General features: G+C 47.7%; 5 protein-coding genes across 5 annotated transcripts; 3 read left to right on the top strand and 2 right to left on the bottom strand.

The window, feature by feature from the left end:
• Positions 1-539: 539 nt before the first annotated feature.
• On the top strand, positions 540-2937 carry FTJAE_1787 (n-terminal binuclear Zn cluster-containing protein; the record flags this gene model as incomplete). Its single annotated transcript, XM_037347912.1, has 6 exons — positions 540-703; positions 768-1245; positions 1294-1374; positions 1425-2041; positions 2094-2270; positions 2331-2937. 6 exons carry the CDS (start codon positions 540-542, stop codon positions 2935-2937), a joined length of 2124 nt encoding a protein of 707 aa, XP_037210996.1.
• A 1337-nt stretch (positions 2938-4274) lies between these two features.
• On the top strand, positions 4275-5526 carry FTJAE_1786 (benzoate 4-monooxygenase cytochrome P450; the record flags this gene model as incomplete). Its single annotated transcript, XM_037347911.1, has 5 exons — positions 4275-4607; positions 4660-4784; positions 4836-5134; positions 5181-5282; positions 5336-5526. 5 exons carry the CDS (start codon positions 4275-4277, stop codon positions 5524-5526), a joined length of 1050 nt encoding a protein of 349 aa, XP_037210995.1.
• Positions 5527-5565: 39 nt separating this feature from the next.
• Positions 5566-7141, bottom strand: FTJAE_1785 (uncharacterized protein; the record flags this gene model as incomplete). Its single annotated transcript, XM_037347910.1, has 3 exons — positions 5566-6028; positions 6086-6136; positions 6195-7141. 3 exons carry the CDS (start codon positions 7139-7141, stop codon positions 5566-5568), a joined length of 1461 nt encoding a protein of 486 aa, XP_037210994.1.
• Positions 7142-7728: 587 nt separating this feature from the next.
• FTJAE_1784 (BAHD acyltransferase DCR) lies at positions 7729-9341 on the top strand (the record flags this gene model as incomplete). The annotated part of the gene is made up of 5 exons (XM_037347909.1): positions 7729-7934; positions 7984-8050; positions 8107-8180; positions 8240-8943; positions 9070-9341. 5 exons carry the CDS (start codon positions 7729-7731, stop codon positions 9339-9341), a joined length of 1323 nt encoding a protein of 440 aa, XP_037210993.1.
• A 125-nt stretch (positions 9342-9466) lies between these two features.
• On the bottom strand, positions 9467-10869 carry FTJAE_1783 (c6 zinc finger; the record flags this gene model as incomplete). Its single annotated transcript, XM_037347908.1, has 3 exons — positions 9467-10258; positions 10313-10450; positions 10510-10869. 3 exons carry the CDS (start codon positions 10867-10869, stop codon positions 9467-9469), a joined length of 1290 nt encoding a protein of 429 aa, XP_037210992.1.
• Between the last annotated feature and the right edge of the window lie 763 nt (positions 10870-11632).

The raw sequence follows: 11632 nt of genomic DNA, 5'->3' as shown, positions 1-11632 counted from the left end.
CACGGCGCAGCATAGTTACCTAAACAAATTATTCTCATCAGTTCAAGGAAGCTTGTTATAATACTAGTAATGTCTGAAAATAAAATAATAAAAAAATTATATATATGCTGTTTTAATTGGGATCTTGTTCCTACTACTGCTGCTGTCTTGAGTGCAATGGACGGAAAAATAAGTTGTATAGCAAGCATCTAAAACAAACCCAGTGTGAAAAACAGGAAGGGCTAAGGTCTAATCTAATCTTTCGGCTGATCTTCGGCTAACATCGCAACCCCCAGAAATAGCCTGCGTCATAAAATTCTGACTAATGTCATCTCCGAGGGTCAGTGCGTCCTGTGCGCACCTGGTAAGACCCGTATTCTGGGGAAAACGCTGAGGCAGCGTTTCCTGAGTCAAGATGCATTAGCTGATTGTGGGGTATGGGGTAATGTGATCTGGGGAAACACAAGCTGTTCAGTTCCCGGCTGTAGTCTCAGCTTCTCACATCTCTCAACAACTGTAAACTCAGTTACCTGTTGTGGATCTGTTGAAAAAGGTTCCCGATGCGCTTCATCAACCTCGGTATGCCAACACGTCGCGCCAAGCAAGCATGCCTCCATTGTAGGGCCAGAAAGATCCGCTGCGACCTAGCCTTTGGAGGTTCACCCTGCCTAAACTGCCGTTTGGATGAGGTCCACTGTGAGGTCAGGGGCCGGAAGCCGAAGCGGTAAGTCATCCATCGACCGGCAGGTAATCAATAACACCAGTGAAGCTTACTCCTTTGATAGCAGAAGGCTCGACACAAAAAACGCGAGAGTCACGATCAAGACCAACGCTGGCTCCACGACCACTACTCCCGACAACATTTGGCTCCAGGATGGTATGTTTACAGCTGACAACAACTCGTCATTGGGAGTCTACCAATTCTCTTCCTCAAATCCCTCGCCATGTCATCTCGATAACGTGCAAATAGAGTCGACTGATGCTGGGTCCAAAGGCGAGTTGGAGCCGGCAGAAAACTGTCTTGCTTTCATCAATGACCCAGACCTAAGTAAACTTCCTCCAGATGATGTCGGCTTCTTACGACAACAAGGATGCTTGAGCGTCCCGCCCAGACCTATACTCGACGAATTTATTCGAGAATACTTCTTACACGTTCACCCGATGCTCCCCTTGATGGATGAGTCTGTGTTTTGGGAAAATTACAGACAGCAAACGAATAAGCTGTCGCTCTTTTTGGTTCAGGCAATGCTCTTTGCTGCTTGCAGCGTGGGTGAACTTGACTGCGCTTTGGAGATGTTGCTGACATTGCTTTAGTTCGTGTCTGAATCTGCAACCAAAGAACTGGGGTTTGAAAGTCCTCGCCTTGCCGCTGCTAGGTTTTATCAACGAGCCAAGGTACTTTTACTCTGTCCCAATAACTGAGGATAATAGCTGACCTGAGCAAGCTTCTTTATGTCTTCGACATCGAACCCTCTACCGTCGACCTAGCGCGGGGAGCTTTGCTGCTCACATTTTTACCCGTCTCGTTGGGCAGCGATCACCCAACACCCAACTCAGTATGGTTGACCCGAGCGATCAAATACGCCGAAAGCCTTGGTGCCAGCCATGCGGAATATATCGGTGGGGCTGACACAGGCTCACTGAAGCGGCTCTGGTGGTGTTGTATCCTCCGCGACCGCAGTATCTCTCTTGGTCAAAGGCGATGTGTACAAATCGCTGGGCAATACCCGCTACCAGCGGAAGATGTCTTCAGCTCCGAGTTTAACGGGTCTTTGGTTTATACGCCACACACTAAAGTCCAGCTATTCAGAATATTCCGTCGACTGGTGGCATTAAGCTACACAGTAGGAGACTTGCTTCAGCTTATGGCTCGGCATCGCAATGCTTCACATCAGCTGGAGACTGTATGTGCTGACGACCACGCAATTCTATCTACATGCAGAGAGGATCTTTCGACTTGGTTCAGTGCCACCGGAGAAGAATTCCTTACACTGGGTCACGGAAGTCAGCAACGGCATCCGTCTGTTATTGTCTACACGAACTTTGTATACATACAATACTAGTAAGTTAACTTGGAAATTTAACTAAAGCCATGGAAACTAACAAGACTCAAGTACAGCGAAATTGCTACTCCATCATCAGAAGCTCATCGCTGATGTTGGTGTGTGTGATTCGAATAAATCTCTTCCCTGTGCACTCATCGACGAGGTTCGTTCTTCCACCTTTCGTTTTATCGACCATCTGTCAGAGCCTGTCCGACTTGGTCTTGCACGATTTCTACCCATCAGCGTGTGAGTGCAACCCTTTTAGTGAGTGAAGACGGAATAGATAATAATGATCTATCGTTTTAGGGCTGTTTATGCCGCTGTCCCAATGGCGATGCATGTGTTTGAAGCCAGGCTCGGTGGTCAAACCACTGCGAACCAGAGGAGGCTTCGGATACTAATTGAAATGTTGGAGGCACATCAGCCACGATTTGAGGGAATCGAACCCCTGAGCCTTCTTGTTCGCCAAACTGTCACCTCAGTCGAGAGTGGTCTGGTGAGTCAGCGGAAGGGCTGCCTACGAAGCTGGACAGACGTTATAGCCTACCAGCCATACCAATATCTGAACTGTACGTCAGTCATGGAACGAGCTCTGTGTTCTTCACAAGAATTGAAAGGCGGTTCCATGCCGAGCAGTAGCTGGTCTGCTATGATAGAATACTGTCGCCCTGAGCTCGGGATCCCATCCAGTGTTTCCGACGCTGTTGAGGGTCTTGAAAGTATTCACTCTCTTGCTTCTCTTGATTTCGTAATGGAGATGGACGGATCCAAGGCCTCGCTGTCTGAGCAAGAGTTATTTGACTTATGTAGCCTTGACTGGGACCCGTTCTCCAGCATGGACATTGAAGACGAAGAGCCGGACAGGAGTGAAGACAGAGTGGACCTCCTAGATGAGATATTGAATGACCTGTAGTAGTAGTACTGGACAGTCAGCGTATCCGGTATACATGGAATAAAGGATGAGGGGATTGGGAAGAAGTGAATATCAGCTGCTGGTGCATAACTCTGTAAAATAGCACAGGCTGTTGTGATAACCTGATAATAGGTCAGCATTTCACACCGAGAGAATGGGAGCGATGTCAGGTCTATGGAATTATCTTCTAAACATATATGAACTTTACCATAAACCTCAAATATGGCGTCACGTTATCACCCAGCCTAGGTACCATAATCCAATGACTCTATTTCACCCGCTTTCCGGAGCAACATTACCTCTCAAACGATCTCTGTGTATTCTCCCAGCCAGCCGGCTTACTCAGGGCCAACTGACTCAGGATCATCAAATGTCTGGGGTAGGGCAAGAAAGTCTCATGTGTCTTGCATAGTACACTTGCATAAGTGAGCAATTGCCTTTGTAGATCGTGCGGGGTAATGATCTTGTCCCTGAGTCAATATGTCAGATGTCAGCATACTGCGTATAGTTAAATAGTCATAGTATAGAGACAGTCTATATTATTTAAGTCGGTGCGTGATAACAATAGCACTCACTCTCTTTGGACTGCCAACCCCCGATCTTCATCATGATTTCTCTTTCCAATATACAACTTGACAGCCTTTCTGCACTCTGTTGTGTAGCTTTATGTGGCGTCGCCACCCACCTCGCTATATTTCGGATTGGCGAGTGGGACGTTGCCGTTCATCGCATCATTGCTTCCTTTAGTCTTATCTATGCAACGCTCTTTGGCCTTTTGGCTTATCATGGTGATCTGGAACGCCGAAGCCTTCTCGATGCCTGGTACATTGCTTCTGAGCTCCTGGCAGCCTTCATAGCAGGGCTATATGGCAGCATGGTTATCTACAGATTTTTCTTTCACCCCTTGCGCCGATTCCCTGGTCCAACTTTTGCTCCCCTGTCTGCTTTGTGCGCGATATCGATGTCCATGAAGAAGTTTCATATGTTTTCGGAAGTGCAGAAACTACATAAGACCTACGGCGATTTCATCAGGCTGGGTACTGACTTATTTCCTTACCTCTCTGCCCCATATCGACCCAACACTAACCACGTCAAAGGTCCATCTGAGATTTCGGTTGCATCACCAAGTGCCGTGGCCACAATCTACCAAAATTCATCTCCTTGTCAAAAGGGTCCTTGGTATAATGTTTTTGTGCCTACTATATCTCTGCATGCAACAAGGGATAGGCAGGAGCATACACTCCGAAGAAAGGTATGGGATAGAGGCCTTAATGCTAAAGGTATAGAAAAGTTCATCTCTTAATTATTAGAAAGCAAGGCTAACTATTCCAAAAGCCATGCGAGATTACGAGCCAAGGATCGAGAAATACACGGGTTTGTTGATGAATCAGTTGCAACAGAGATGCGGTAAGCCTGTCGATATCACGGACTGGTGCGGCTTTTATGGTTTCGATGTCATGGGCGACCTCGCATTTGGCAAGAGCTTCAATATGCTGAATGATGGTGTCAAGCATTACTACATGGAGCTGACACAGATGTCTACTCTATGGGGCAGCCCGATTGGCCGAGCCTCTTGGCTCTATTTGCTTGTGAAGGATATACCTATCCTGAATCGCCAGATTGTACAGTTCCTAAAATGGCTACGAAAACATGTGAACCAGAGGACCAAGGTAGGGCTACTGCCAATTCGTATCCGTCCTGTCTCTTCTAACTAGATGGCAGAACGAGCCGCACATCCCAGACTTGTTCTCTTGGCTCCTTGGTGCCTACAAAGAACAATCAGTCCATACCAAGCAAGACGATCTCAACCTCTTGGGTGATGCCCACCTTATTGTGGTTGCAGGGAGGTATGACTTTAAATTCGGCTATGATAATAGTTGACTGATTTATTTGCATAGCGACACTACTTCCACGACCATGACATGTGCCCTGTTTGAGCTGGCCCGCCATCCTCAGGTCTATCAGAAGTTACAGAATGAAGTCGACGAGTTCATGAAACAAGGGGAATCGCCTCATAGCCACAGTGCTCTTGCCAAACTCAAATACCTTCAAGCTATCATCGATGAGACTATGCGGCTGTACCCAGCTATTCCATCAGGCCTGCAGAGAATCACACCCCCGCAGGGTCTGCAAATCGACGGAACATTTATCCCGGGGAACACGATTATTCAGACACCGACATATACATTGAACCGGGGTAAGCTGTGCCCCAAAATGCCTAAAGATATAACTGACCAGAATAGACGAACGATGCTTTGTGCGACCCAACGACTTCATTCCTGAGCGGTGGACAACACAACCCGACCTTGTCCGAGATGCTTCAGCATTTGCCCCTTTCTCAATCGGTAAGTCCGGCACCTACCTGACCGGATCATAGATTCTCTAACATTATTCGAAGGCCGTTATTCCTGTGCTGGGAAGCAGCTTGGGCTTCTTGAAGTTCGGCATGTTCTGACCCAAATTGTTTCCAAGTTTGATATTCGCCTTGCACCCAACCAAACAGTTGAGGCGTTCCAAGAAGGGCTAGCAGACGGGTTCACACTTCTCTGCCCCAAGTTGGAAATGGTTTTTGAAGCACGGGTCAGTTAATTTGGAGGATGAGTCGAACACCATTTTATAATTATGAGTTTAAATGTTATCCAAATCCCAGTTATACTCCCCAACAGTAGCATCGTAGCTCCACCTTTGATCATCCTCGCCACCTTGTGAAGGGACAGAGATCGTGCCCTCCGTGAACCTGCTGTGGTCATGAGATGGAGTTCGGCTTCGAGATAGGTAACCTAATGAGTTGGTCTGAAGGGGCAAAGGATGAACTGTGACAGGCAAACTGGTTTGCGGAGACTTGGGCACGTCATGTACGAGTGCAGGAAAATGATAGAAGAAATCGGAATGCATGGTCCAGCAGCCGAGATTGGAGATCGTATCCCTGAATAAGGATGAAAGGCCATACCTGCCCAGCCCTACGTTGAGGGAATACACATCGCGGAACTCGTATGGCCAAGTGATACGAAGATGTTCTTTGAACATGTGCCAGAACAAGTTGCTACAGTATCGATGCGGGTATCGCGAAAATTGCTGCCGAAAAGACGGCCTGTTAAGAGACGTAAGCTCTCGAAGATGGGTTTAACGAAGGGTAATTCGATCTTACCAGGCAAAGTAGTCAACAGCTGGATGGCCAGAGACATCCTGTGATGACGTACTTGAGTAGGCCAGTTAGTCAAGAAGCAATTTAAGCTGAAAGAGACACAAAGACTCACGATTTCATATACCATCGTGGTAGAATGGTACTGATATTGGCCGATGTTGGGTTAGCGTAGGCGCGCATGTACCGGTGAACCATGTGGATCACGGCAAGACGCTCGACCTGGCCGCAAGCAGAAAAGCAAATCTCATCGAGGTGCCGAATCCTCCTCCAAAGTGGTGTCATCCTCCCTGATTTCTCCAGATGGTCCCAACCATAAAGTACAACGCGTACTGGAATGTCTTCGCTAGCTTCGTACTCTAAATCAAGCATCGAGGTTGATAGGTTACCAGGGGGTCCTTTCAAGACCTGATTGCCCGCTTGCCATATATTACGGCTGACTACCGAACCGTCCGAGAGGCGCCTTGTCTCTGAAGAAGTGCAATCGCAGGGCGACGACGTTGCTGAAGTCTTCTCATCGGCGGCGTGACCATACGATGCACTGTACGTTGCAGAGTCAAGATTCATACAGGCCTGACCGCCTTCCAATGCCATATCACCCGGGAGGATCCCGGTGAAGTCGGGCGAAAACAAACTAAGCTCATTGCCAGCCGGAGGTGTCTCCAGCAAGTCCGGCAGCAATGCCGGAGATTCCCTGCAGACAGAACCCGACACGCTTGTTTGCTTTTCTTGAGGTTGTTCTTGGGGTGTAGTGCTACTCTCCCACTTTTTAGCTTCGGAGAGGCGCCTAGTAAAGGACAGAGACGTAGAATCGAGAAAGCGAACCAGGGAGTCACGCTGTTTGGTCACCTCGGACAGCTGAGCCATCAAGGACAAGGTTTTATCGTGATCATCTCCGCTACTCAGCTTCTGTACAAGGTCCTCGAGATATGCAATGCGACTCTTGGTCCTCTCGCGCGAGACGCGCTGGGCCTTGCGGTCAGACTCCCTCTTCTTGAGCCTTTGGGAGTCGACAGTGGGCGACCGAGCCTGTCTACAGGTGGCAGGGGTGTTTGCGGACATGGCGGAATTTGAAATGGTTTGGGTTCCACTGGCTAAGGAGTCCAGGGAAGTCGGCCCATCTTATGCCTCGGGTCTGTGTCTGGGGTAATGAGGGGCTGGCTCGCCGGCATTTCTTGATTGGGCTTAGTCCTCACACAATAGAGTTTCATATTAAACGTTAAATATTCATCTAATACAGAATCGTTGTAGGGACTCTTATTAGTACGTTCTATTGATGGTCGGTGCTCCCTGATTGAAGAGAAAATGATTCAATCAGAAGCAGTCACCTCAGAAATGCGAGGTTATCGGCTCTGTCGCGTTGAGGGAGCAATACCCATGGGATCTGGTAGTCCCCACAGCGGCTGATTCCAAGGGTGTCTACTGGTCCTGGTCCAAATTAGAAAGGGATACGGCTCGCGAATGAGCATACTAACCAAATGTAGTATACACTGAGCTGTCCAATCATCATCGAGAAACTCCAAACCCAGCTGCATGGACAAGCTTAAACAATCACCATAGTGTCGTCGAATTATCTACTTAAGGGGTCATCTTTCTACCTGTTTTTCCCTTCTTTGTCTATCGTCCTCTCATCTTTAACTGTCATCAAAATGCCTTCCGCTTTCAATTTCCAGTCAGAGACATCTGCTGTTCTGGGTGATCAAGATCATTCTCTTGTAACCTTGGAGCATTATGGCCTGCAGCCACTCTCTGCAAAACAAAAGCTTACGCCTTTGGACATGAATATGCCCAGGCTGTATGGAATCCGCTTGATTCTTTGCTTTGCGACAAAACCTGGCGTGGAAAAGCAGCAGATGTAAGTCTTGGGTATGTCATAGTGCCAAACGAAAGACTGACGGAAACAGATATGAGAACTTAAAGAAGGGCTTAGCTCACACTGTCACTTCAATTCCTTGGATATCGGGACTTATTGTAAGTATTGAAATAATATTTAGTGTTATAGTTGCTAATTTCATTGTCTTGATCAGGGTCCAGAAGAAGCACAAGATCCCAAGGCCCGAAAGGTGCAGATTCTCGACTCGCCAGGTGGATTCAGGTTCCCGTACGTGTTAACTTCATAGAAAAATCATAAAAACGCTCACTAACTGATACGCTATGTAGGTACAAGGATCTTACCGATACACTGCCATCTTATGCAGAATTGCGCGAGAGAAACTTTCCCTTGGCAGAGTTCACTACAGCCCAGGTCGGCCCGATTGATGTCATGCCACAGGGACCAGACCAGCCTGTCTTTGCAGCTCAAGCTAACTTTGTCGAAGCTGGCCTTCTGCTAACGGTAGGAGTTCATCACTCTGCATGTGACGCATCGGCCTTGGACGCTATCCTGAGCACATGGTCACACAATACTGCCGTAGCTAGCGGTGGTTCTGGGTCCTTTTCCACGCTTGATGTGCCATCTAACGACCGCAGCCCCTTGATGGAAGGCGATCTCGACAACGTCGACGTGGCTGCTTTTCCTGAGTACGTTCTGATGCCTACTCCTCACTCTACGGAGGGTGATCTGTCAAGCATGTCTGGATTCCAGCTGCCTCCCCTCTCGAGTCACCTTTTCCACTTCTCGTCAGAGTCTCTTACGAGGCTCAAAGAAGAGGCAGGGGCATTCTCATCTCATGATGCTCTCTGTGCTTTCACATGGCAGCGCATGACCTTGGCACGAATGCATTCCGGAGTGTTTAGTGATCCCCTTGGAAGGGACTCAACATCGCGCTTCTGCTTTGCTGTGAATGTTCGCAGTCGAATGAGCCCTCCGCTGCCACCTTCTTATATGGGCAATGCTTCCATGGGCTGCGTTACTGAGAAAATCAGTGTGGCTTCTATTATATCGAACAATGGGTTGAAGCAAGCTTCGGCCACGATACGAAGGTCCTTGAACGATTTCAACAGACCCAGACGAGTTGCTTGAACTATTGGGCTATTGAAGTCGCGACCAGACCCTACCGACTTCAAGCTGTCATTCAATGGTTTCTTAGGACCAGACGTTGTTGAGTCTTCATGGGCAGACCTTGGCGTTTATGGGCACCAATGGGGCAATGCTGTTGGCACACTGGACGCAGTTCGTACACCAGGTGAAGGCTCAGACGGTACTATGATGATATTGCCCAGATTGAAGGATGGCGGTTTGGATGTTGTTGTTGGGTTGTCGACAGCAGCAATGGAGAAGCTCCTCAAGGATGAAGAATTCGCTTCATTTGCAGACTTTTAAATGACGAATGACTATGTACTAGCATTCTTCTGCGAGTATAGCATCTATCAATCATACTATCTCTTATGTTCTTTTAAATCTTAAGCGTTCAAGATCGTCCGTTCCTTTAAGTGTAGCCCATAGCTTCATACGCAGTCAAAACGAAACACCTCAGGTCTACCAAGGAGTATCTGGCTCTCCGTGTTGCAGAGCGTCTGGGCAATAGGGACACCGCCTTGTGCAAGATATTGAAGCTGCTTGCGTATCCAATTCCTTTGTCCCTGTGGTACTTCCGAAGCACTGCAAGCGACATATAAAGGCCAGACGAGAGAAAACTTCCCATTTTGTACATTCCCAACTTTCTTAACAGTAGAACCTGAGGTCAGCAAAGAGGCGTCCGGCGTTCGGTGGCTGGTGACGAAATGGTGGTTTATCTTGCAGAGATCCTTGCCCAGAAGATAAGGCACAGTTGCGCATATATCATCCACCAATGCAGCCATTCGCTTTCTGATCTGGCTGGTATCTAATGATGCAGTTAGGATAGAGGATGCGCGAAGTTGAATTGAAAGAAGGATAAGCTGCGAGACACGGCAAAAGTTCCATACGCGAGCCGTGTAAAAGTGGGCATATCTGTGGACGCTTTGCGGAGAGTATTCTGAGCATGCATCACTGTTGATATTCAGTGCAGTGGCGTAAGACCAAGCAGTTGGGAGCCCTTTACCCCAAGTGGACAGAAGGAAATCCAACGCATTAGCATCGTAGACTATTCTTTCTATATCGTTCGCCCTGAGTTGTGTAAGATCGATACTTTGGTGTTGAAGCCGTGGTATGCCAGCTGCTATTGAAAGCAGGCGGGTCTCTGGGTCATGAAATGAAGAGGTAAGCCCTTGAGTGAAGATTTCATCAACAGGTTGACAGATCTGCATCTGGCTCATAACCTACTGGAGTAAGTATAAAGCTTCTGGTGCAAGCATAGGAAAACTGTCTCTTACCACGTTCTTCTGGACAAAGAAGTACATGCCGCGGAATAGGGGAGAGTCAACGTGAGTTGTCTGGAGCTTAAGAAGAGCTAGCGCCCCGTCCACATGGGTACCCCATGCCGAAGGCATACACAAATGGCCAGTCATGGTCTAAGACGTGTCAGTACAGAACCCAGAGATTGGTGAACAATGAAGGCTCAGAGTCTGACCTCATACCCACAAAGGAGCAGAACACTATACAACGCTTGGTAATATGGGTCTCGTTCCTCGCTCTGCATTGCTTCCCTCAGGGCTCGAACAGCCTTGAGGTATCTTTTCAATCCCAGTTGGACAGCTTGGGGTATGATTTTCGCAGAAGCGACAAGCGACACTGCCTCCAATGCCAAGCGCAAAGCCGAATCCTGCCTACATGCAGCATGAAGGCGCGGTAGCTGCTCCTGGAGAGAAAGTGTTGGATCATGGATCGATAGAATCTCGACTGTAGAGTGATAAAAGTGACATATGGCGATGTCTTCCTTAGAGGGGAGCAATGGAGGATGAAGGGTGCCGTACTTGAAAGATGTCTCCATAACTAACGAATCGGCGTTCTTCAACCACTTGATTTCCCGACCATGTTTTAATGTCCTGCGCTGCCGGATTTTGTCTTTTGTCTTGGATGTTTCATCTCGAAACAATAGGGTTAATTGATCTCTATAACCAGAGCAGATCTTGCCTAGATCCAAGCATCGCGAACACTGTGGACGTTTTTCATCGCACTTGACGCTGTTAGTATCTGCTTGAACAGGCACTGCCTATGTTGCCTGCCTTTTTATGTGCTTTCCTATGTGAATCTTGTGAGATCCTGTACTTTTGTACAGGGGACGAATTGACCATAGTCAAGCTTACCTGCAGTCTTCACAGGCTTTGCTCGGTATACCGCGGTACACCATTGTAGTAGCGAGCCTGTTGCTAGACAGTGAGAGCTCAAGGCACATGGAAGCGTGCTAAATTGGATTGAGAACAAAGGTCTCTCTCGGACTCCAGAAGTAAAAAGGGGTAGTGGATCTACCTTTTATCTTTATCTTATCTTATCTATGAAGCGAATCCACAAACTACCCTGCATTCCTCTTCAACTCCATGGCACTTTACAGACAGTCCTGTTACGGCAGATGACTTTGAAAAACCCTAAAAACATCAGCAAAACCAGTATCAACAAAATACTGCCCTTTTAGAACGATAACTAAGCCCTGCTTATCTCCTATATTCCGCTAATAGGTGCTGAGCTTGAAAATATAGTATATAAAAACGCGCTAATAAATTACTAAATAGTTAGGGAAAAGCAGAGGGCTAATA

The sequence above is a fragment of the Fusarium tjaetaba genome (assembly GCF_013396195.1).
Source record: "Fusarium tjaetaba strain NRRL 66243 chromosome Unknown NRRL66243_c0000033, whole genome shotgun sequence".
NCBI classification, from domain to species: domain Eukaryota; kingdom Fungi; phylum Ascomycota; class Sordariomycetes; order Hypocreales; family Nectriaceae; genus Fusarium; species Fusarium tjaetaba.
Note: the sequence above shows the minus strand (reverse complement) of the source record. Positions and strands in the feature narration are given on the sequence as shown.